The 27,547-nt window shown below is 40.4% G+C and overlaps 1 protein-coding gene across 4 annotated transcripts in view; it reads right to left on the bottom strand.

The window, feature by feature from the left end:
• EPM2A (EPM2A glucan phosphatase, laforin) overlaps positions 1-26,213 on the bottom strand; it is a 126,312-nt gene extending 100,099 nt beyond the window's left edge. For 2 of the 4 annotated variants that reach the window (XM_086316608.1, XM_086316606.1), the window contains exon 1: positions 25,803-26,211. In XM_086316608.1, coding sequence (XP_086172734.1) covers positions 25,803-26,103 — 301 coding nt within the window. In that variant the 5' untranslated portion in view covers positions 26,104-26,211. Of the gene's footprint in view, positions 1-20,323; positions 20,457-25,802 lie in introns of those variants that run through there. The other 2 variants (XM_086316607.1, XM_086316609.1) reach the window with 2 other exon arrangements.
• Between the last annotated feature and the right edge of the window lie 1,334 nt (positions 26,214-27,547).

The raw sequence follows: 27,547 nt of genomic DNA on the forward strand, positions 1-27,547 counted from the left end.
AGAAAGGATGCAGTGGAGTTAGACCTGTAGAAGTCACTGAAATGCCAAGGAACCAAACTGACTGCAGAGGCAGGAAGATGAACATAAAACAGGATGCAGGTGCAGTTTGAAATATTTCACCTGCAGAATCTCTTACAGTGGTCTTCCAAGTCAGCAGCTTGTCAAAAGCACTTGTAAAATTCTTACTCCCTGGACAATCTCAGAATTATTAAATCAAAATCTTGGCCTAGGAAATGCCCTAGAGACTCATGATGCAGGCATTCCAGTCTAAGAAGTATGAATGTTCTACACACTTGAGTGACTAAGCTATAGTGTCTTCAAACCATGACAACAGAAAAATAAACTTTGCAAAGGCTGATTATAAGTTGAGGTTTGAATAACCTGAGTTTAAAGTACTCGAAGGACATCCAGATGAAAAAGTCTCATAGACAATGGAATACATAAGCCTGAAACCCAGAAGAGGGATTAGAGCTAGAGCTATATAATCATGGAATTGGAGGAGGTCCTCCTAAGAAAGAAGGTAACTTAATATGAGAGGTGATCTGAGGGAAGAAGCTCAAAGAGCACTTAGACCTAACAGTAGTGCACAGAAAGATGAATATGGTAATATTAGGGTTAGCCAAGAAAGGATAAATGTATTTAACAGATAATTCCAATAAATCAGCATTAAACCAAACTGCTCCACTTGTTTACAACAAAGTGAAGCACTATACAAAACCAATTCATGCATTTCATGCTTTAATATGCCCACTGCCCATTCTATAGTTTTTATTCCATCCAAATATCTACATCAATGTCACCCGAGACGGTTAAAAAAAAAAAAAACTCTCAGTGATTAAACATCTGAAAGACAAATAGCCCAATGAAAAATGAGTGAAAAGATGTGAATAGAAATTTCTCCAAGAATATACAACACACATGTATCTTCTGATTGACACGTGGTCAATAAGCATAGGAAAAGATACTCAACATCATCAGCCATTAGGGAAATGCAAATCAAAACCACAATGAAACATCACTTCACACCCCTGGGATGACTAAAATAAAAAATACAGAAAATAACAAGCATTGTCAACCAAGTGAGAAACGGAAACTCTGAAACATTGTTGGTGGGAATTTAAAATGCTGCAGTCACTTTGGAAAACAGTTTGGAAGTTCCTCAGAAGTTAAACAATGGAGTTCCCATATGATTCAGCAGCTAACTTCTGGGTATATACCCAAAAGAAGTAAAAACATCGGTCCCCACAAAATTGTACACAAATGTTTATAGCAGCATTATTCAAAACTTAGAATAACCCATATGTCCATAAGGGTTGAGCAATGAATAAACAAAATTTCGTACATTCATAGAGTGAAATATGATTCAGTCATTAAAGCAAGATGAGCTGAGACATGCTACAGGATTCAGGAACATTTGAAAACATCTTGCTTAGTGAAAGTCGGTTACACATGGCTGCATACTGTATGGTCCCATGTACATGCAATACCCAGAACAGGCAAATCCATAGAGACTGAGAGTACAATAGTGTTTGCCAGAGGACAGGGGTGTGGGGTGGAATGGGAACTGATTAATAATGAGTACAAGGTTTCTTTTTGGAGTAGTGAAAATATTTGAGAATGGGTGTTGGTGGTTACACAACTTTGTGAATATATTGAAAACCCCTGAATTATACAACTTAAAGGAGTGAATTGTATGATATGTGAATTATATCTCAACAAAACTGTTAAAAATATGGATTCCCAAGCATCATTTTTGGAGATTCTGTTAAGTCTGTGATTGACCCAAAATCTGTATTTTTTTTTCCAGAAATTATATTTATTTATTCAGGTGAGTTCAGTTGCTCAGCCATGTCCAACTATTGGCAACCCCATGGAATGCAGCACGCCAGGCCTCCCTGTCCATCACCAACTCCCGGAGCTTGCTCAAACTCATGTCCATTGAGTCAGTGATGCCATCCAACCATCTCATCCTCTGTTGTCCTCTTCTCCTCTTGCATTCAATCTTTCCCAGCATCAGGGTCTTTTCCAATGAGTCAGTTCTTTGCATCAGGTGGCCAAAGTATTGAAGTTTCAGCTTCAGCATCAGTCCTTCCAATGAATATTCAGGACTGATTTCCTTTAGGATAGACTGGTTGGATCTCTTTGCAATCCAAGGGACTCTCAAGAGTCTTCTCCAACACCACAGTTCAAAAGCATCAGTTCTTCAGTGTTCAGCTTTCTTTATAGCCCAGCTCTCACATCCATACATGAATACTGGAAAAACCAACAGCTCCCCTGGTGATTCCAATCCTCCAAAAGGTTGAATTAAAAACATATGGATTTCCAAGCATCATTTTTGGAGATTCTGTTAAGTCAGTGTTTGACCCAAAACCTGTATTTTAAACAGCTCCCCTGGTGATTCCAATGCTCCAAAAGGTTGGGGTGGGGGTCACTGATGCACCTAGAAACTTCGCCAGAGAGTTACTTGAGTTATATTTGAAGAAAAAGATGCCAACAGAGAAGGTTCAAAATGAGCAATGCGGCAAGAAAGGCTGCTTCCGCCCAAGTCCTCTAAGTCCCAAGAAAGAAGGCCCTCCTCATCAGCCCACAGCAGATGCCCCCAGGTCCCCTGCAGACACCATTACCACCCTCCTCACCAGCTGCCCCTACAGCAGCACCTCCTTTACCAAAACCCTACTTTCCTACAGCTCACCCCGCCTGACCCCAGGACACACAGGGAGCCCCTCTACAAAAGGTTGAATGGCTTACATGCCTCTGAGCCCTCAGATTTGGGCTTTGTCCTTCTCACTTCAGTAAAACCAGGACTCTCACTTGAGGAGGATAAAGGCAGGACACCAATTTCCAATTGGATACACATCAGGCAAATTTTTTTTTAATGATCTAGTTTTTATTTTCATAGTTACAGATAGACGGGGGCAGGGAAGAACTTATTATTTTTTAAATACCAAGTTCAAAATACTACCCCTTCTGTAAAGACTTTCCCAACTCCTTCTTGAATTCCCACCTGGATGAACTTCCTCCATAACACCATATATAGATTTGTAGATTTCTGTCACAGTCCTTACTTGATTAAAAGTCTTTTTCTCTCAGCTAGAATATGTCTCTCAAACGCAAGGGCTGTGAATTTTTCATCTATGTTTCCCAGCACCTATTGCAATTCCAGATGGATAACTGAGCCTCAAAATTTTTTGTTAAATGAATTGAATAAACGAGTCAATACAGATTCTGATTTCTTAGTTTTTGCCTAATTGAGGGAGGGAAAGTAATAAAGATTTTTTTCTCAAAGGCTAAAACCAAAGTAAGGTTTTAAATAATAATAAAATTGGTGGTTTAATGATACTGATACGTTTTTATTTTCATGACACTTTCCCTTTTGCAATAGCAGACTACCTAGAAGAGTTTCTTTTTTGAGTTTGATTTGGATTACGTCTCTCTATTCACACCTAATTAGATTGATCCACTAATGAATTCTAAGTACATCTCTCTGAGAAATAATAAAACCTCTTCAACCACCATCAAAAATAACATTATCAAGTGAAAATTTCTGATTCAGATTTCTAAACAAATTAAGTAAAGACAAAAGTCTGTGCAAAAAAAGCATACACAGCTCAGGGGTAAAATACTTTTAATAAATTTTTATGGGATACTCCTTGATTACAAACAGTATTGGAAATGTAACCAAAAAATAATAAAGATAAATAGGCCAATAACAAAATCTTAATATTTTTAATACAAAATATTTATCACTTTAATTTACAAAGAATGCTCCTCTATATTAACTCAATTCTTCTTCATAATTATTCTGAATCAGTAAGTGTTAAAGCAACACTTAAAACCAATGTGTTCTGCACAACACCCAGAATCTGCACAAACTCAGAATTTAATAAGTGATATACTGTATAGTTCTGAGGGCTTCCCTGATGGCTTGGTGGTAAAGAGCCTGCCTGCAATGCAGGAGACCTGGGCTCAATCCCTGGGTTGGGAAGATCCCATGGAGGAGGACATGGCAACCCACTCCAGTATTCTTGCCTGGAGAATCCCATGGACAGACGAGCCTGGCGGGCTACAGTCCATAGTGTCACACAGACTCAGCACGACTGAAGTGACTAAGCAGCAGCAACAGAATAGTTCTGAATCTAAGATCACGGAAATAACAGTATAACTCCCAAATATAATTTTATGCGTATGGGACTCTGAATTATTCTTTTTCTGGATAGTGACTCTCACACTCACCACACTCTCACACTCATAGATTCTTAGCGATTGTGGTCAGTAAAGACAGTAGTATATGACATAAATGTAGTAAAGACATAAATGTAAATGCTATATTACAAGCATAAATCTACAAACATAACATCTAGAACAAGCTACAATATGCATGAACCTTTGAAAACATTATGCTAAGTGAAAGTCGATTGTACTACAACAGAAATTTTGCCAATAACAGGTCAAATCTATTATTTCTCATAGAATAGAGCCTTTTACAAGTAAGCTGAAAAAAGGAAATGATTTCAAAGTAACCATTCCTCTGATTCTCTTTAATTAGCTAAAATTTTGGATAGAGCTCTTTGTTAATGTAACATTATGATTTAACATTTAAAAAAATGAAGGTCATGAAACTGAAAATGTTAAGTATCTCACTCTACTGTATACTGGCTGTACTACTGACCTCAGCCAGCTGCACGTGGCCCGTGATCCCACTATCAGAGCAGAAAACAGAAAATTTTTAATAGAAAATAAAGAAACTCAAATTGATGGTCATCTTGGAATAATGGAAAAATTTCATTAGCTTGCTGCTGCTGCTGCTGCTGCTAAGTTGCTTCAGTCATGTCCCACTCTGTGCGACCCCGTAGATGGCAGCCCACCAGGCTCCCCCGTCCCTGGGATTCTCCAGGCAAGAACGCTGGAGTGGGTTGCCATTTCCTTCTCCAATGCATGAAAGTGAAAATTGGTATGGAAACACTGGCACCAACACTGGTAACCAAGACACAGCTATTTCTCATGCCTAGCGGAGGCCCACCCAGCTGTTCAGACTTGACCTGTCAGCCAAGTCAATTTCTTTCACAGAAAGTTGAAATCTCCTTGGGCTTCTTTCATCTCATTAAGCTATCCATTCTCTGACTTTCTACAAATCACAATTTATAAATCTTTTCCTCATTCACTCTCATCTTCCAGACACTCCTGAGCTTTATCTTTACACAAAGAAACATGTTGACTGGAGTATAAAATCTCCACCATATACATTTCATTTCCCTAAATTCCCCACCATAAAATACGTTATACTGGTTTAAACTAATATTTTATCCAGCTCATTTTGTTTCTACAGGAGCACCTTTCAGATTTCAGTTGTTCTGCCACCTCTTAGGGAAAAAAATTTCCAGAGCATTTCTCCCTTCTCACTGGGTGAGGATGCAATGATATTTTCTTTAATTTTTACTAAAATTAGAACCCCATTCTGCTTCTAGAGGACATGAATAAGTCATCTAAAAACAGCAAGCATTTTCATTTCAGTTCTCTGGCAAATTATGGAGGGTCAGGTACTGGGGGAGATGGAATGAGAAACTGTATGTCCAACTCTTTGTGACCCCCACAGACTCTACAGTCCATGGAATTCTCCAGGCCAGGATACTGGAGTGGGTAGCCTTTCCCTTTTCCAGGGGAACTTCCCAACCCTGGGATTGAACCCAGGTCTCCCACATTGCAGGTGGATTTTTTACCAGCTGAGCCATAAGGGAAGCTCAAGAATACTGGAGTGGGTAGCCTATCCCTTCTCCAGTGGATCTTCCCAACCCAGGAAATCAAACAGGAGTCTCCAGCATTGCAGGCAGATTCTTTACCAACTGAGCTATCAGGGAAGTGTAATAACATCTATTCCTGGATTATTTTAGTCTGGCACAATTTATTTTGGATATGTGGATATGTGGTAGACCATGGTTTGGTCCAAGAACAGGGAGAAAAATGCCGTTTATTTTTATTTCAATATCATTTCTGTTGTTCTCAAAACTTTGGGTCATTTTAGCTGAAACAACACATTAAAAAAATATTTTGAAGGAAAAGAAAGTGGGAAGAAGATTAAGAGAGTGTCAAAAGAAAGAACCATGTGGAATAAATCGAGTCCCAACTGACTTCTCCATTGTTTCTCCATCAAATCCCTTCTTAGTGACCGTGCAGATAGCCTGGGTATTACACAGGCAGCATGACCTCCTGCTCACCTATGAAGTCCCAGAGCTCAGAGTTTATGTGCAAGATATTAAAATTCACTCATCAAACTATTTTCAGGTCAGGAATAGAGACAGAGATGTAGAGAACAGACTTGTGCGGGAAGGAGAGAGTGGGGCGAGTTGAGAGTAGCACTGACATGTATACACTACCATGTGTAAAACAGGTATCAGAGATTAGCTCAGTGCTCTGTGGTGATCTAGAGGGGTGGGGCAGTGTGGGTGGGAGGGAGGCTCAAGAGAGAGGGCATATATGTATACCTAACTAGCTGATTCACGTTGCACAGCAGAAACTAACACAACATTGTAAAGCAACTAAACTCCAATTTTAAAAATGAAAAAATAATAAAATTAACTCATCAAATCTCCATGCCCTGCCTAGCAGAAGTGATACTGTCAGGAAGGAAAAGTGCTAAATCATGACACTTGTGCTCTAGCCTAGTGTTTCTCACAAGGCTAGCAGTGTGTGAGCTTAGGTCACCCACTTAAACTTTATAGGTCCCACTTTATCCATCAAAAAATGAGGAGAGTTAATTTGGTGATGTTATGGTTCAACATAAACTCAGGTTTCCTAGGATGATTTCAGATGATTAAGAAAGAGTAAACTTAAATTTATTGTAATTTTTAGTGAGTAGAATTTTTCATTCAACAGTAATAAACTATTGCTGAAATGAATATTTGTTTCTTAGCATTTCATGAGTCACTCTTCAAAGTTTTATTTATACTTGTTTTTCATAACTATCTCATTAAGCTATTTCATGTAATGCTCTACCAGGTACCTCAATTTATGTTCCCTTTTTAATGATTTATTTGATAGTTTGAGTGCAGTAAGCATAGTTATGCTCTTGAAAGACCCTCATCTCCTAATGGGTGAAACAAAGGACCAAAGTTATATTTAGGAGAACTTTCTTCTACTCAAAGTTTATCCAATTAAGAGTGAATGAACTGTATTCACAAAATTGGACAGGAATGTGGATAATACCTCTTATGCAGTATGTATCCATCTATCCTCCACTCAAACCCAGTCCTCACCAAGGCATAGCACAGTAAAAGCAGAAGCATAGTAGAAATGGGTGGTGCAAGTAATTTTTCAGAGGCTGCAGCATGGTCTAGAATACACTGGCAACACAGGTATCGTTTGGGATCAGGGTATGGAGTAGTCCAATATTACTTAAAACTGGTGCCTCAATAAACACAAACTGTCTTTAAGATCAAGAAATTTCATTTTAGTAAAAATGGAAAGGCACAGATAATTCAGTTGCTAGAAACTGCTGACTATCTTAAAGCTACTATGTTTTTCTAGATACTTTATAAATTAGTCCTCACAATAGCCCTGGTGTGTTAATTACCCTTTTGTAGAAGGGAAGAAATGAACTCCTGGCATTAGGTAATTCATGTAAGGTAATACAATAATTCTGGCAGAATCTGCAGTCTAACCTGGGTTTATCTTATTGCAAATATTTGTTCTTCCTACTGTACTATTATTTCCCTTCCTATTGCCTTCCAAATAGGTGCTTTCATCTAGAATATCAATAACAGTGAAGTAACTATAGAGAAGGATTTTTTCTACCCAAAGACAAATGATAACCTGCCTTAATAATACAGAATGTAGAGAACAGTTTGATAAATTAAATATACATTGGGAAAGACTTACTACTGGTTATAGGTTGAATTGTGCCTCCCAAAATTTCTATTGCTAAAGCCTTACTCAATGCCCATTTCTTTAGAGTAAACTTATTTGGGGAGTCCTTGCAGTGGTAATAAAGTTAGAATGACGGCACTGGGGTGGACTTTATTCCAGTGTGACTGGTATCTGCATAAAGGGTAAATTTGGACAGAGAGACACATAGAAGGTGATGTGAAGACACAGGGAGGAGACAACCATCTGTAAGTCAACGGGTGAGGCCTAGAACACAGTCTTTCCTCATGAGTCTCAGAAGAAGCAAACCCTGCCCACACTTTAATTTTGGACTTCTAGCCTCCAGAACTGTGAGACGATAAACTTCTGTAGTTTATGCCATCCAGTCAATAGGAGTTTATTATGACAGCCTTAGCAAAAAAACACATTATCGTAAAAACATAAAGTTGCATGTTTATTTGTATAATCTTCCTAAATTATAATAATCAATTATTTAAGGATTAAAACTTTTAACATATCAATACTACTCTAAACAAATCACAGCTATGGCCAAAAAAAATATAATATGACATGAAGACAAATTAGTTTTTGCATAGCAATAAAAGTGGAGTAAAAAATAGTGATAACTTGATGTTGAATTTATGATCATTAAAATCTAATATTAGGATGTCGAATCCAGAGAGTAATTAAGTGGAAACAAATGCCATTTTATAATTAAAGAGTTAGTAATCTGTTCGTTTCCAAGGCAAACCATTCAATACCATGGTAATCCAAGCCTTTGCCCCAACCAGTAATGCTGAAGAAGCTGAGATTGAATGGTTCTATGAAGACCTACAAGACCTTTTAGAACTAACACCCAAAAAAGATGTTCTTTTCATTATAGGGGACTGGAATGCAAAAGTAGGAAGTCAAGAAACATGTGGAGTAACAGGCAAATTTGGCCTTGGAGTATGGAATGAAGCAGGGCAAAGGCTAATAGCGTTTTGCCAAGAGAACGCACTGGTCAGAGCAAACACCCTCTTCCAACAACACAAGAGAAGACTCTACAAATGGACATCACCAGATGGGCAACACCAAAATCAGACTGATTATATTCTTTGCAGCCAAAGATGGAGAGGCTCTATACAGTCAGGAAAAACAAGACCGGGAGCTGACTGTGGCTCAGATCATGAACTACTTATTGCCAAATTCAGACTTAAACTGAAGAAAGTAGGGAACACCACTAGACGATTCAGGTATGACCTAAATCAAATCCCTTATGATTATACAGTGGAAGTGAGAAATAGATTTAAGGGCCTAGATCTGATAGATAGAGTGCCTGATGAACTATGGAATGAGGTTCGTGACATTGTAGAGGAGACAGGGATCAAGACCATCCCCAAGAAAAAGAAATGCAAAAAAGCAAAATGGCTGTCTGAGGAGGCCTTACAAATAGCTGTGGAAAGAAGGGAAGCGAAAAGCAAAGGAGAAAAGGAAAGATATAAGCATCTGAATGCAGAGTTCCAAAGAATAGCAAGGAGAGATAAGAAAGCCTTCCTCAGCGATTAATGCGAAGAAATAGAAGAAAACAACAGAATGGGAAAGACTAGAGATCTCTTCAAGAAAATTAGAGATACTAATGGAACATTTCATGCAAAGATGGGCTCAATAAAGGACAGAAATGGTATGGACCTAAGAGAAGCAGAAGATATTAAGAAGAGGTGGCAAGAATACACAGAAGAACTGTACGAAAAAGATCTTCATGACCCAGATAATCACGATGGTGTGATCACTCACCTAGAGCCAGACATCCTGGAATGTGAAGTCAAGTGGGTCTTAGAAAGCATCACTATGAACAAAGCTAGTGGAGGTGATGGAATCCCAGTTGAGCTATTTCAAATCCTGAAAGATGATGCTGTGAAAGTGCTGCACTCAATATGCCAGCAAATTTGGAAAACTCAGCAGTGGCCACAGCACTGGAAAAGGTCAGTTTTCATCCCAATCCCAAAGAAAGACAATACCAAAGAATGCTCAAATTACCGCACAATTGCACTCATCTCATATGCTAGTAAAATAATGCTCAAAATTCTCCAATCCAGGCTTCAGCAATACGTGAACTGTGCACTTCCAGATGCTCAAGCTGGTCTTAGAAAAGGAAGAGGAGCCAGAGATCAAATTGCCAACATCCGCTGGATCATCAAAAAAGCAAGAGAGTTCCAGAAAAACATGTATTTCTGCTTTATTAACTATGCCAAAGCCTTTCACTGTGTGGATCACAATAAACTGTAGAAAATTCTGAAAGAGATGGGCATACCAGACCTCCTGACCTGCCTCTTGAGAAACCTATATGCAGGTCAGGAAGCAACAGTTAGAACTGGACATGGAACAACAGACTGGTTCCAAATAGGAAAAGGAGTACGTCAAAGCTGTATATTGTCACCCTGCTTATTTAACTTATATGCAGAGTACATCATGAGAAACGCTGAGCTGGAAGAAGCACAAGCTAGAATCAAGATTGCCAGGAGAAATATCAATAACCTCAGATACGCAGATGACCACTCTTATGGCAGAAAGTGAAGAGGAACTAAAAAGCCTCTTGTTGAAAGAAGAGAGTGAAAAAGTTGGCTTAAAGCTCAACATTCAGAAAACTAAGATCATGGCATCTGGTCCCATCACTTCATGGGAAATAGATGGGAAAACAGTGGAAACAGTGTCAGACTTTATTTTGGGAGGCTCCAGAATCACTGTAGATGGTGATTGCAACCATGAAATTAAAAGACATTTATGCCTTGGAAGGAAAGTTACAACCAACCTAGATAGCATATTGAAAAGCAGAGACATTACTTTGCCAAAAAAGGTCCGTCTAGTCAAGGCTATGGTTTTTCCAGTGGTCATGTATGGATGTGAGAGCTGGACTGTGAGGAAAGCTGAGTGCCGAAGAATTGATGCTTTTGAACTGTGGTGTTAGAGAAGACTCTTGAGAGTTCCTTGGACTGCAAGGAGATCCAACCAGTCCATTCTAAAGGAGATCAGTCCTGGGTGTTCATTGGAATGACTGATGTTGAAGCTGAAACTGCAATATTTTGGCCACCTGATGCGAAGAGTTGACTCATTGGAAAAGACTCTGATGCTGGGAGGGATTGGGGGCAGGAGGAGAAGGGGACGACAGAGGATGAGATGGCTGGACAGCATCACTGACTCGATGGATGTGAGTCTGAGTGAACTCCGGGAGTTGGTGATGGACAGGGAGGCCTGGTGTGCTGCAATTCATGGGGTTGCAAAGAGTCAGACATGACTGGTTGACTGACTGAACTGAACTGAACTGAATCTTCAGCAGGAAAGAAAATGGTACCAAATAAAAAAGCCTATTTTAACAAGAAAGATATAGGGAAGATTCTAATGTGTGTGTGTGTCTGTGTGTGTACACACATATATACATATATACACCCATACACAAATATATTAGAAATAAATTGAACAGAAAAGGAATTGTCATTTTGCAAAATTTTTAATAATATGCTGTAAAAAATTTTAACAGCAAACTTTTAAAAATGGAATGAGATGTGTGAGAGGGTAACAGGCAAGAAGGCCAGGGGTCTCCAATCGGAGGAAATAGGCTGCAAGTGTCAGATATTTTTCTCTCTCCCTTAAGCAGCAGGAGGAAACAAACTACAAGTGCCAGATTTTTTTTCCTTCTCCATACAAAATTAAAAGCAGGTTTCTCTTAAAATTCTGTGTTGCCATGATGACACCTGGTTCTACCTGAACTTAACTTTTCTCCAACCTTGAGCTAACCAATGCGTTTTTCTTATGGAAATGTTTTTCTTAAGCAATGTTAACAAAATTATGTATTTGCTTTGGAATTTGTCTTTCTTCAAAATAATTCCTCCTAAGACTAACTTTTTTTCTTTTCTCAAACCTTGAGCTGATAATAGCTCAACAACCAGTATTCATACCAATTGCTTCATGGCTGGGGGATGACACACCTGTGCCATCCTATCTCAAAAATGCATGTTGTGAGAGAGGGGCCTGGTGAAACTCCCTCAGCCTTGAGGTGTCTCTTTTATCTGATTAATAGTTTTCTAACAGACATAAGGCAATGGCACCCCACTCCAGTACTCTTGCCTGGAAAATCCCATGGATGGAGGAGCCTGATAGGCTGCAGTCCATGGGGTCGCTAAGAGTTGGACATGACTGAGTGACATCACTTTCACTTTTCACTTTCATGCATTGGAGAAGGAAATGGCAACCCACTCCAGTGTTCTTGCCTGGAGAATCCCAGGGACGGGGAAGCCTGGTGGGCTGCCGTCTATGGGGTCGCACAGAGTCGGACATGACTGAAGCGACTTAGCAGCAGTAGCAGCAGCAACAGACATATGGCTAAAGACTAGCAGAAGGGGCACTCTTTCTGCCCCCTTCTGATGTCTATGTCAGAAGCTCTGTCTGTCTCTTTTATACTTTAATAAAACTTTACTACACAAAAACTCTGAGCAATCAAGCCTCGTCTCTGGCCCTGGATTGAATTCTTCTCCTCTGGAGGCCAAGAATCCCAGCGTCTTTCACGGCTCAGCAACAACCTTTGACTTGTTACAGGCAAGTTACAGAGACTTCTTCCTCTAACAGCAACAACTTAAAAAATGGCAAAATATATGAACAACGTTTTTTGGATGTTGAACAAAAGGTAGTACAGGACAGATATCTCTGAGAAAAGGAAAAAAGACAAGGGGAACAATATGAATGCCATGGATTTCTGCTTGTAGAGAATTTCTGAACCATGACCCAGGGATGGAATCCCAAATAGCATCCAACAGTGTCACTGATTGAGGAATTAGAAATACGAATATAAGGAGATTAAACTGACTAAAATTTGCAGGGCCTAATTCTAGAGAGGAGAAAGATATATGGAGAGGTCCATAAATATTCATAAAGGTCTCTTAGATTCTTTGGTTTCATGCCTATCTGCCTATAAGTTGGAATTTGACAGAGTCATATAACAAATGATAAGAAAAAAAATTTCTAAAAATTGTAAGCCAAAGAATTAGCACAGCTCACAGAGAGCTGGGAAACATTTGCATTTCCATCAGATAGAGTGAGAAGATCTTATTTAATACATGAAGCAACCAGGAGAAAATGTAGAGGGATCATTGCTTAGTAGTGGGGCTAAACTAGCTCTACAGTAAAAGTTACTGTGCCATGCTCCTATAAACCTTCAAGATAAACCTCAAAAGGGACAAGCTAATCAATAAAGAACTGCTACAAAGAAAAATTCCAAACTTTCTTGAAAACAATGTAAAATTACAATGTCTACCATCCAAACAAAAATCAATAGATACAAATGTCATTTTTTCCTATATACTATCAATGAACAATTGAAACTTAAAATTGAAAAGTTTTAAAATACACCATTAAAAATATCACCACCCATTTTAAAAAAATATATAAATCTAATGAAACATGTATAAGATCTGTATTTGGAAACTATAAAACATTGGTAAAAGAAATTAAAGACCTAATTACATGTTTTTAGTTTATTTATTTGGCTGCACTCGGTCTTAGTTGCAGCACTTGGGATCTTTGTTGCCATGTGCGGGATCTAGTTCCCCAACCAGGGATCAAAACCACGCCCCCTGCATTGGGACCATGGAGTTTTAACCACTGAACTACCAGGAAAGTCTGCACAAAGACCTAATTAAATGGAAATGTATTCCATGTTCACAGATTGAAAGACTTAATAGTGTTAATATGTCAATTCTTCTGAACTTGATCTATAGATTCAACGCAATCCTAACAAAATTACAGCAAGCCATTTTGTAGATTCAACAAATTGATTCTAAAATACATATAAAAGGGCAAAAGACCAAGAAAAGCCAACACAATACTGAAGAACAAACTTGGGGGACTCACGTTACACTATTTAAAGATTACTATAAAGCTACAGTGATCCACACAGTGTGATATGGTACAACAATAGACACAGATTAGTGGAACTAAATAAAGAGCCCAGAACTAGATCTGTACAAATACAGTCAACCTATTTTTGATTAAGGCAATTCAAACAAGACAGGATAGTATTTTCAACAAATGGTGCTAGAAAAACTAGACACTCATTTGCAGTCCACCGGGTTGCAAAGAGTCGGACATGACTGAACACCTTCACTTTCACTTTCATATAGAGAAGAAAGAAGAAAAAAAAAAAAACCTAGATACAGACTTTATACCATACATAAAAATTAACACAAAATGGATTATAGACCTGCAAATAAAGTGCAAAATTATAAAACTTCCAGAAGATAATGTATGAGAAAATCTAGATAACCTTGGATTTGGGGAAGAGTTTTTTAATTCAAAAACCACAAGCACAACCCATGAAAGGAAAAAATGGTAAACTGGACTGAATTAAAATTAAAATTTTTCATGGTAAAAGACACTACAAAGAGAATAAAAAGACAAATTATAGACAGGGAGGAAATGTTTGCAGATAACATATCTCTTAAGAATTTGTATATGAAATACACAAAGAATTCTTAAAAATCACTAACAAGGAAACAACCAACTAAAAAACAGAGAAAAGAACTGAGCAGACTTGCAATTAAAGATGTTATACAGATGGCAAATAAGTATTTACAAAAATACTCAACATAATTTATTTTTAGAGCATTGCAAATTAAAACAGTGAGATACCATGACACACCTATTAGAATGGTTAAAAAAAAGTGAACAAAGCCAGAACTGTTGTACTGGGCTACATCTACTGCAGAAGAGACTGGAGCTCTTTTTTTTCTTTCTTTTTAATTCATTTTACTCAAGCATAGTTGATTTACAATGTTGTGGGTTTTTAAATTTATTTATTTTAATTGGAGGCTAACAGAATCCAACATCATATTACAAAGATCATACATCATGACCAAGTGGGCTTTATCCCAGGAATGTAAGGATATTTTAATATCCACAAATCAATCAATGTAATACACCATTAACAAATTGAAAGATAAAAACCATATGATTATCTCAATAGATGTAGAGAAAGCCTTTGACAAAATTCAACATACATATATGATAAAAAAAAAAACCCTCCAGAAAGCAGGAATAGAAGGAACATACCTCAAAACAATAAAAGCTATATATGACAAACCCACAGCAAACATTATCCTCAATGGTGAAAAATTGAAAGCATTTCTACTAAAGTCAGGAACAAGGCAAGGGTGCCCACTCTCACCACTACTATTCAACATAGTTTTGGAAGTTTTGGCCACAGTAATCAGAGCAGAAAAAGAAATAAAAGGAATCCAGATTGGAAAAGAAGTAAAACTCTGACTGTTTGCAGATGACAGGATCCTCTACATAGAAAACCCTAAAAACTCCACCAGGAAATTACTAGAGCTAATCAATGAATATAGTAAAGTTGCAGGATATAAAATTAACACACAGAAATTCCTTGCATTCCTATACACCACCAATGAGAATACAGAAAGAGAAATTAAGGAAACAATTCCATTCACCATTGTGACAAAAAGAATAAAATACTTAGGAATATATCTACCTAAAGAAACAAAAGACCTATATATACAAAACTATAAAACACTGATGAAAGAAATCAAAGAGGACACAAATAGATGGAGAAATATACCATGCTCATGGACTGGAAGAATCAATATAGTGAAAATGAGTATACTACCCAAAGCAATCCATAGATTCAATGCAATCCCTATCAAGCTACCAACAGTATTTTTCAGAGAACTAGAACAAGTAATTTCAAAATTTGTATGGAAACACAAAAAACCTTGAATAGCCAAAGTAATCTTGAGAAAGAAGAATGGAACTGGAGGAATCAACCTGCCTGACTTCATGCTCTACTATAAAGCCACAGTCATCAAGAAAGTACGGTACTGGCACAAAGACAGAAATATAGATCAACGGAACAAAACAGAAAGCCCAGAGATACATCCATGCACCTATGAACACCTTATCTTTGACAAAGGAGGCAAGAATATACGATGGATAAAGACAATCTCTTTAACAAGTGGTGCTGGGAAAACTGGCCAACCACTTGTGAAAGAATGAAACTAGAACACTTTCTAACACCATACACAAAAATAAACTCAAAATGGATTAAAGATCTAAACATAAGACCAGAAACTATAAAACTCCTAGAGAAGAACATAGGCAAAACACTCTCCGACATAAATCACAGCAGGATCCTCTATGACCCACCTCCCAGAGTAATGGAAATAAAAGAAAAAATAAACAAATGGGACCTAATTAAACTTAAAAGCTTTTGCACAATGAAGGAAACTATAAGCAAAGTGAAAAGACAGGTTTCAGAATGGGAGAAAATAATAGCAAATGAAGCAACTGACAAAGAATTAATCTCAAAAATATACAAGCAACTCCTGCAGCTCAACTCCAGAAAAATAAATGACCCAATCAAAAAATGGGCCAAAGAATTAAACAGACATTTCTCCAAAGAAGGCATACAGATGGCTAACAAACACATGAAAAGATGTTCAACATCACTCATTATCAGAGAAATGCAAATCAAAACCACAATAAGGTACCATCTCACGTCAGTCAGAATGGCTGCTATCCAAAAATCTACAAACAATGTTGGAGAGGGTGTGGAGAAAAAGGAACCTTCTTACACTGTTGGTGGGAATGCAAACTAGTGCAGCCACTATGGAGAAAAGTGTGGAGATTCCTTAAAAAACTGGAAATAGAACTGCCATATGACCCAGCAATCCCACTGCTGGGCATACACATCAAGGAAACCATAATTGAAAGAGACACATGTACCCCCATGTTCATTGCAGCACTGTTTATAATAGCCAGGACATGGAAACAACTGGAAATCTTTATTGCAAAATTCAGTCTTAAATTGAAGAAAGTAGGGAATACCACTAGGCCATTCAGGTATGACCTAAATCAAATCCCTCATGATTATATAGTGGAGGTGACAAACAGATTCAAGGGATTACATCTGGTAGACAGAGTGCCACAGTCAGCTTCAGATCTTGTTTTTGTTGACTGCATAGAGCTTTTCTATCTTTGGCTGCAAAGAACGTAATCAATCTGATTTCAATATTGACCATCCGGTCATGCCCATGTGTAGAGTAGACTCTTGTGTTATTAGAAAATGGTGTTTGCTATGACCAGTGTGTTCTCTTGACAAAACTCTATTAGCCTTTGCCCTGCTTCATTTTGTATTCCAAGGCCAAACTTGCCTGTTACTCCAGGTATCCCTTGACTTTCTTCTTTTGCATTCCAATCCCCTATGATGAAATGACATCTTTTTCTGGTGTTAGTTCTAGAAGGTGCTGTAGGTCTTCATAGAACAGGTCAACTTCAGCTCTTCAGCATAAGCGCTTGGAGTAGAGAGTTGGATTACTGGTGATGTTGAATGGTTTTCCTTGGAAAAGAACTGAGATCATTCTGTCATTTTTGGAGAGTACACTCAAGTACTGCATTTCTTGGGCTTCCCAGGTGGCACTAGCAGTAAAGAACGCATTTGCCAATGCAGGATACATAAGAGACACAGGTTCTGATCCTTGGTCAGGAAGGTTCCCTGGAGGAGGAAATGGCAACCAATACCAGGATTATTGCCTGGAGAATCCCAAGGACAGAAGAGCCTGGCAGGCTATAGTCCATAGGGTCGCAAAATGTTGGACATGACTGAAATGACTTAGCACATAGCACACACTGTATTTCTTACTCTTTTTTTGACTGTGAGGACTACTCCATTTCTTCTGAGGGATTCTTGGCCACAGTAGTAGATCATTTGAATTAAAATCACCATTCCCATCCATTTTAGTTCACTGATTCCTAAGATGTTGATGTTCACTTTTGCCATCTCCTACTTGACCACATCCAGTTTTCCTTGATTCATGGACCTAACATTCCAGGTTCCTATGCAATATTGTTCTTTACAACATTGGACTTTACTTTCACCACCAGACACGTCTACAGCTGAACATCATTCCTGCTTTGGCCCAGCCGCTTCCATTCTTACTGGAGCTATTAGTAATTGTCCTCCCCCAATAGCATATTGAACACCTTCTGACCCGGGGGAGGGGCTCTAGTGTCTTATATTTTTGCCTTTTCAGACTGTACATGGGGTTCTTCAGGCAAGAATACTGGAGTGAGTTGCCATTTCTTTCTCCAGTGGCCCACATTTTGTCAGAAGTCTTTGCTATGACCTGTCCATCTTGGATGGCCCTGCATGGAATGGCTCATAGCTCCTTCACAATGATAAAGCTGTGATCCATGAAGGGGTGGTTTTTAATATCATTCTACAATAAAACAAACCAGAGCTCTTTGGAGAAATGACTGATTTTTTCATTAGGGCTTCTGCAGTAGTTGTAGCCCAGTACAATAGTTCTGTTCAATTATAAATATGAAAAAGAACTATAGGAATACCTTAATGACATTGCCAATTCAGTTCCAGGCTATCAAAATAAAGCAAATATCAAAATAAGGCAAATTTAAAAAATAATTTAAATACCTTAGTTTAAACATACTCTATTGCTAAAAATGCTGACCATCATCTGTACCTTCACCAAGTCATAATTTTGGTTGCTGATGGAGGGTCTTGCCTCAATGCTGATGACTACTGACCTGTTAGGATGGTGGCTGGTAAAGGCTGGAGTGGCTGTAGCAATTTCTTTTAAAAAAGACAACAGTAAAATTTTGCCACGTCATATTGACTCTTCCTTTCACGAACAGTATTTCTGAAGCACACAATGCTATTTGATAGCCTTTGACCAATGACAGGACTTCTTTCAAAACGAGCTAATCTTCTCAAGCTCTGCTCCTGCTTTATCAATTAAGTTTATGTAATATTCTAAATATCCTCTTGTCATTTCAGCAGTCTTCATGACATCTTCCCAGGAGTAGATTCTATTTCAAGAAACCACATTCTTTGTTCATGCATAAGAAACAACTCCTCATGCGGAAAGCCTTACCACGAGATTGAAGCAACTGAGTCACCTCTTCAGACTCCACTTCTAATTTGAGTCCTCTTGCTATTTCCACCACATCTGCTAATACTTCTTCCAAGTCTTGAACCCCTCAAAGTCATCCATGAAGGCTGGAATCAACTTCTCCCAAACTTCTATTAATATTGAAATTTTGACCTCTTTCCATGAATCACAAATGTTCTGAATGGCATCTAGGATGGTGAATCTTTCCCAGAAGGATAAAAAATATAATAATAATGAAAAAGTTTGAAGTATTCCAAGAATTACCAAAATGTGACACAGAGATATTAAGTGAGCAAATGTTGTTTATAAATGGCACCAATAGACTTGTTCAACACAAAGTTGCCACAAATCCTCAATGTAAGAAAAAAAAAAATGTAACATCTACAAAGCTCAATAAAATGAAGTGGAATAAAGCAAGGTATACCTGTATGTGTGTTGAAGGGTAGGGAGAATGCCAGCAAAGTTAATGCTTTCTAGATTAAAGGGGATGCCTATGGCTGACATTTCCACTCTTCCCTCTCCTTCCTTATATTCTACTGAATGCAGATGCGATGATTAGAATAGCAGCTATAGCCTTGAGGGAAAAGCTAAGAAAATACAATGGCACCTTACCTGATACCCACAAGCTATGAACCATTATCACCATACCTACCTATGAACTTTTTATAGCACAAAAACTAACCCTTATTTGTCTCAGCAATTGCTTGTTGTATTTTCTGTTACTTGCAGCCTGTTGCCATGCCTTCCTCCAGGGGATCTTCCCAACCCAGGCATCGAACCCAGGTCTCCCACATTGCAGGTGGACTCTACTGTCTGAGCCACCAGCCTCCAAGAACACTGGAGTGGATAGCTTATCCATTCTCCAAGGGATCTTCCCAACCAAGCAATCAAACCGAGGTCTCCTTCATTGCAGGCTGATTCTTTACCAGCTGAGCTACCAGGGAAACCCAACCTGCAGTCTATTGCATTCCAAACTGTTTCTCAAACAGTCCACATTTTTTGGAGGGGGGAGATCTTCCTCCCTACTGTTCATATTGCTTCTACTGCTTACAATCAGAGTCCAAGTCACTATAACTAATGTAATTTTAAACTATAAAAGATGTATAAGGAAAGGAACAGGTGCCAAAAGAAAGAACAAAAAAGTAGTTAAGAAAGACATGTGGGACTTCCCTGGTGGTTCAGTGGTTAAGAATCCTCGATTTCCACTGCAGGGGCATGGGTTTGATCCTTGGTCAGAGAACTATGATCCTATATGCCATGGGGAATGGCATCAATAAATAAATAAATATTTTTCAAAAAGAAGACTTGTAAGAAGAGACTTAACAAATAGATGCCAACGTGGAAAAGTTGAAGGAATGGTCTCCCACCTGCCTCCTTCCACCCTACCTTATCCCTAACATGAAATAACTATGCTCTCAATAGAGGACAGAATGGTTTTCCTGGAAAGGACCTGAGAAGAGGTGTAGGGTCTAGAGATCTGAACAGAACAGATCTTGAGATAACTATGTACTCACCAACTGACTTGGAGAAGGAAATGGCAACCCACTCCAGTACTCTTGCCTGGAAAATCCCATGGACGGAGGAGCCTGGTAGGCTATAGTCTATGGGGTCGCAAAGAGTCGGACACGACTGAGCAACTTCACTCACTCACTCACCAACTGACTAGAAGGTAAAAGAAAAAGGGAGCACCATTCAGGAATAGAATAGACTGAAATATTTCTACCTACAGTCACATTTTTGTTTGCTTTGTTTTGTTTTACTTTGTTAATGATAAGGACCAGGAGTCCTCTGGATTCTCACCCATTAACCCTAAGTGAAGAAACCTTCCCCTCCACAAGATCTGCCAAATTACACGATATCCCATGAGTATACTTCCATTTAGAGGCGATTTTGGATAAACATAAGCAACTTCAGCAGGAATCCAGCACAGTTGCTTCTACAAATCAACATAACCTTTATTCATAAAAATAAATGGTCACCTAAAGATTACTGGACACTTGAGGAAAACTTTTAGCATTAAAAAAATATTGCTATGAGGAAAGGGACAAAAAGTTAATGCAAGACAAAACAAATTCAATCAATTCTATTTAATGTCCTCAGAAAGATTTAAATATTATCCATACTGGAAGAAAAACCAGCTCTGGAAAAAAAAGAAATTAGAGACTAACAGAAAAATGTGGGAGACTAAAAATGATTGTCAAAAAAAAAATATTAAGTCTAGTATAAGAAGTAAATAATGGGATGGGTAGTATTAAAAACAAAACAGTGATCTGGAAACATAGTCGGGGAAATCTATCCAAACAAAAGATGGAAAACACAAGAGAAATGCTAAGAGATACTCACATAAAAGCAGAAGGTACAGTATATGAGTAATACATGTCAGAGGAAAGAACAGAGAAAACAGAGAGGGGGAAATAAAGAAACAATAGACAGTTTCCATTAGTAAAAAAAATAATTCCTGGAATTGAAAAAGGCAACCAATTGTCAAGTCATAAGAACAACAACAACAAAAGACTGAGATACAACCTGATAAAATAATGTAAGGAAAAGTTTTTAAGCTTCAAAGAGCAAAAAAAAAAAAAAGTACCAACAAAGAAATGAGCTTACTTTGACATGAAAATTATTAACATCTGGTGTTAGAAGGTACTGAGGCAGTGCCTTCAAAGCAAACATTATTTTGAGACTAGAATACTCTACCAGATGACTAACCACATGTGAAAGCAAGATAGAGACCTTTTCAGGCATCTAAGAACTCAGGTAGTTTATCTCTCAGTTACTGTTTCTTTAAATTATTTGAGGATGCGATTGAATGAAAGGACTAAGATATTCAAGAAAGTGGAAAATGTGGAATCCTAAACAATGCAACTAACACAGGAGTCCAAGTAAAAGCAACAACAATAATATAAATCCCAGATAGCTATGTTCAGAAAGACATATATCAATATTGGAAAATCCCATGGACGGAGGAGCCTGATAGGCTGCAGTCCATGGGGTGGCGAAGAGTCGGACACGACTGAGTGACTTCACTTTCACTTTTCACTTTCACGCATTGAAGAAGGAAACCCACTCCAGTGTTCTTGCCTGGAGAATCCCAGGGACAGGGGAGCCTGGTGGGCTGCCGTCTATGGGGTTGCACAGAGTCGGACATGACTGAAGCGACTTAGCAGCAGCAGCAGTGAAAATTAGAACAAAACCCCCAAATCCTCAAGGAACAGAATGTTTTCAAAAAATGAGGAATTTGCATTCATCAGATAGTTCATTTAAACTAGGAAATTTTGAGGATCAATGTGCTGTTCCTGTTTTTAATAAGTAACTAGAAAGTTTAAACAAGGTGTAAAAGAACATTGCCACTCAAATATAAAGTAAAATGAACTCTGATATCATTTTAAATAAAATCTGAGCATGATTTATAGTGTAAGAGAACTTTTCCTCCTAGTACACAGGTTTCATGTCACAGAATTGTATTTCTAAACTTTTTAATTAGTATAATTACACTACTTGGTTCTGAAATAATTATTTCCCAATCATAATAGTAAAAATAACAACAAGTAACACTTATTTAACACTTAATATATGTCCTATCCTAAGCTTTATTAGATTTATTAGCCAGTTTGGTCCTTTCAACAATAGCACAGTAAAGTTAAGTGACTTGCCCAAGGTCACACACTGGTTGGTGAAGCTAGACATTCTGGCTCCAGAATCCCTGCTCTTAAATGTTGGCTATGCTGCTTCTCATTATGCTGTCTGTTAAGTTACAATTCTTCCAATCAACCTATCAGCCTAAAACAAAATGGCATAGTAACAATTATAAAACAAAATATAAATTTTATAGAACTTAACATAGAAACAATGATTAACCAAAGTAAAGAAAAGGAAAGGAATGTGCAAGTGTTATTTTTCTCAACCTTTTATATATACATGGGCTCCCCAGGTGGCGCTGGTGGTAAAGAACCTGCCTGCCAATTCAAGAGACATAAGAGACACAAGTTCTATTCCTGGATTGGGAAGATCTCCTGGAGGAAGGCATGGCAACCTCCTCCAGTATTCTTGCCTGCAGAATCCCATGGACAGAGGAGCCCGGGGAGGGGGCCACAGTTTATAGGGCTGAAAAGTGTCAGACATGACTGAAGTGACTTAGCATGCACACATGCAACTTTCTATATAAAAGAAGCATAATACAGAAATTTCTATATAATGGAAAATCAACAGTAAACTACAGGAGTATAATGTAAAATAATAATATAAAAATCAGCAGGGAGGGGAGAGATAATGAACCTGAGCTAAACTTCTCATATTTCACAGCAAGTAAGATGATTAATTTTATACGTATATAGTAGCTGTTGTCAGTAGACATTGTCTAATTTTAAAGTGTAACATATAATTCATGTGGCAACTCTCAGAAAACCTAAACACAGAAAAATTCAAGTGGATACATTAAGAAATTCAGAAGAATATCTGAATTTAGGAGAATTCAGAAAAACTAAAAATAGAAAAGGAGGAGGACTGGGGAAAGGGAAGATCTTTGTTTTTAACCATCTTAATTTTTATTAAAATTATCAGATATTACTTCATTATGAAAATATGCAGTACTATTAATAATAGAATATCTTATAAATAAGGGCGTAATCAATGAGAGCACCTTTCAATTCTGGCATGGTAACAGAAAAGGACAATAAATGGTACCAGACTATGAAACTCAGTAGGGTGCAAAAAGAGGAACAAGGACAACATATAAACATATTACAGAACACTCATGCTCTTTGCTGATTCTTTGTTTCCACATCACTATGGGCACTCCAGTACTCTTGCCTGGAAAATCCCATGGACGGAGGAGCCTGGTAGGCTGCAGCCCATGGGGTCGCTGAGTCGGACACAACTGAGCGACTTCACTTTCACTTTTCACTTTTATGCATTGGAGAAGGAAATGGCAACCCACTCCAGTGTTCTTGCCTGGAGAATCCCAGGGTCAGAGGAGCCTAGTTGGCTGCCATCTATGGGGTCGCACAGAGTCAGACACGACTGAAGTGACTTAGCAGCTGCAGCATGGACTAAGTGGCCCACTTTTTCATATAAACTTCCCCAGGGACCTTTCATCCGCTTTAGACAACCACTGAACCACACACACTCCAGTCCCCTACTCTGTACGTTTCATTTAAAGAAAGGGCTGTCTACATTCACACACGGGCGGGAGTCTACAAGTGGCATCACTTTTTCAGGGAATAATTTGACAGCCCTTATTCCCTGGTGGTAAAGATGGTAAAGAATCTGCCTGCAATGCAGGAGACCTGGGTTGGGTTCCTGGGTGGGGCAGATCGCCTGGAGAAGAGAATGACAACCCACTCCAGTATTCTTGCCTGAAAAATTCCACGGACAGAGGAGCCTGGCAGGCTACAGTCTATGGGGTTGCAAAGAGTCGGGCACAGCTGAGCAACGAACACTACTACTTCTACTGAAATGTAAAACAGGGCTACTCTTTGACCTAACAGTTTCACTTGTCAGAATCTACCCTACAAGGACATTCCCAAATGCTCAAAGAGAACTTTATACAAGGACTTTCAATTAAGCTGTTAGTGTTTATAACAGAAGAAGATGGAAAGCAATCTAAATGCACACTGGTAGATACAGAATATTTCGTTACCACATAGAAAATGAAATACATCTACATGGAGTAACACTGAAAAGTATTTTACAACATGTTGCAGAGCAAGAAGAGGCAAGAAGGTGAATAATATACAACTTGTGTGTGAGATAAACAGACATGTCATGTATTGGAATACATGGGCTTAGGGTGAGTGGAGCAAACAAGTTTTTATTTTTGTACATGTTTTTGCCTTTTTTTTTTTTCCAGCCACCATGTATTGGTTTTGTATTTTAAGAAATCGGAGCATATCTCCACTGCCAAATTATGCTGTGCTTAGTCGCTCAGTCGTGTCCAACTCTTTGTGACCCCATGGGCTGTAGCCTGCCAGGCTCCTCTGTCCATGGGATTCTCCAGGCACGAATACTGGAGTGGGTTGCCATGCCCTCCTCCAGGGGACGGAGAAGGCAATGGCACCCAACTCTAGTACTCTTGCCTGGAAAATCCCAGGTCCATGGGGTCGCTGAGAGTCGGACACGACTGAGCGACTTCACTTTCACTTTTCACTTTCATGCATTGGAGAAGGAAATGGCAACCCACTCTGGTGATCTTGCCTGGAGAATCCCAGGGACCGGGGAGCCTGGTGGGCTGCCGTCTATGGGGCCGCACAGAGTCGGACATATGACTGAAGCGACTTAGCAGCAGCAGCAGCAGCCTCCAGGGGATCTTCCCGATCCAGGGATCGAATCCAGTTCTCCCGCACTGCAAGCGGATTCTTTACCTTCTGGGACATCACGGAAGCCACAATTTCCGTGCTTTGAAAAAAAATTCGAAAAGAGAAAACGCTCAACATCTTGCCATTTGTTCAGTCTCAAATGGAAAAGAAGAGAAACAAAATACACTAAGCAGCATGGTGCCGTTTAGGATTAGCGAAAAGGCTAGCTTTACTGGGTGGGTCATTTTTTAGTGAATTGGGGCAGGAAAATGAGGGCACAAAAACAGTCACGGCGGAGTTGAGGAGCAAAACCCAGGAGCGGCGGGGCCCAGGGAGCCCGGGGACGCCCTCAGAGAGGACGCGGGGGGCCAGGCGGGCGGAGGCCCGAGCGCCGGGGTAGCGGGGGCAAGACACCAGGTCTCAGGTGTGTGGGAAAGAGGCCGGAGGGGCAGAGACCGAACGGACGGCAGACCGGGAACACAGCCTCCACCAGGGGAACTGGTCGGGAGCGGGACGCCCGGCTGGTGGCGACAGCTGGGTGGCCAGACCAAGGTCAGCCCGGGGCGCCCGGGCAGTCCGGGCGGCGGGCAAAGCCCGAGACCCAGGCCGAGCGCCCGGGGAGCCGCGGCGGAGACAGTGGAACCCGCCCCAGGCCGAGGCCGGGGCCCCCGGGTGAAGGGCGGCACAGCAAACCCCGTACCTTCCCAGGAGAGCTCTCCTCCCGGCTCGCGCTTCAGGAACTTGTACCAGAACGTGTCCACGCGGCCCGGCTCCGCCCCGTCCTGCGCCGCCTCCTCGGCCGCCAGCTCCACCTCCCCGAGCCACAGGCCCGGCTCCTGCAGCGCCAGCGCGCCCGCGCCCGCCGCCGTGCCCGCCGGCCTCAGACGCACGGCCCCGCTCGGCTCCCAGCGCCCCAGCTCGGGCCGGGACCCCACGACCAGCAGCTCCGGCCCGGCCCCGGCCACGGCGGGCGACACCACCACCCCGAAGCGGAACCGCATGGCGGCGGCGGGCGGCGCGACTCCGGGTCCCCCCTGTTCCTGCGACCGGCGGACGCGGCCCGAGCGCTAGGCGGACGCGGCGATTGGGTCCCGGGCGCCGGCGGGGACACGTGCGAGGCTGCACCTTTTTTGGGCTGCATCACGCGGCCCAGGAGCCCGAGCCTGATCCAGGCCGGGGCCTCTGGCCGCGGGAGGTGGTTCGCTGCGGCCACGACCCGTCGCGCCGGGAGAAGGAGGCTGCCTCTTCTAGCGGCTCCGCGGTTGGCTGGGGACCCGGGGAAAGCGAAAAAAAAAAAAAAAAGGTTAGGAAAGCAAACTCCCCATAAACTCGGAGATTTTCCAGTGACCTTTCCAAAAGACTCGAAATTATTTCTGTGAGTATAGGAATCATGTGGTCTTTTCTATCAAAGAATATAATCAACTTCCCTCCTAGGAAACCCACTCCATTTTGTAGTCTTAAGTTCCTGTACTGCATGGCAAATAGAAGGGAAAAGGGTGGAAATAGTGACAGATTGCCTCTTCTTGGGCTCCAGACTCACTGCAGACTGTGACTGTAGCCATGAAATCGGAATAGGACTGCTTCTTGCCAGGAAAGCTATGACAAACTTAGTGTGTGGAAAAGCAGAGACATTACCCTGCCCACAAAGTCCGATTTAGTCAAGGCTGTGGTCTTCCCAGTGGTCACTTTCGGTTGTGAGAGCTGGACCTGGACCATAAGGAAGGCAGAACCTAAAGGCAGAATGCCTTCAAACTGTGGTGCTGGACCAGACTCCTGAAAGTCTCTTGGACAGCAAGAAGATCAAACCAGTCAATCTTAAGGGAGATCAACCCTGAATAGTCACTGGAAGGACTGATGCTGAAGCTGAAACTCTGGTATTTAGGTCATCTGAAGCGAACAGACAACTCATTGGAAAAGTCCCTGATCCTGGGAAAGATTGAGGGCAGAAGGAGAAGAGGGCATCAAAGGAGGAGGCATGACCGATGCAATGGACATGACCTTGGGCAAATGTCCAGAGATAGTGAGGGACCGAAATGCCTGGCGTGCTGCAATCCATGGGGTTGCAGAGAGTTGGACAGGACTGGGCGACTGAACAACAATTAGGAAAGTTCCTGTAGCCAAGCTGCACATGTTGGTAGGTTCCCGAGTTGCAAGCGGATTCTTTACCAACTGAGCCACCAGGGAAGCCCCTCGGGGATCCACATCACCTGGAGAGGTCGAATGAACTACCCACACCTACCAGTAGCTAAGAAGTACCTCTTCTGGGGATATTTCTCCCACGAGGGAAAGGGAAACGGCTGGAGACAGAATTGAAGCTACTGGAAAAGAGTGCAAGAAACCTCTGAAGAAAGAAGGGTGGGGGGGAACGAGTGGGGATGGTGATGAGCCTCCAGTCAAGTGCACACAATCAGAGAAGATGTGTGCGTGCTAACTTGCTTCAGTCGT

The sequence above is a fragment of the Bos grunniens genome, chromosome 9, assembly GCF_055505025.1.
Source record: "Bos grunniens cultivar Pamir isolate PY7600 chromosome 9, Bosgru_T2T1.0, whole genome shotgun sequence".
Taxonomy (NCBI): Eukaryota; Metazoa; Chordata; class Mammalia; order Artiodactyla; family Bovidae; genus Bos; species Bos grunniens.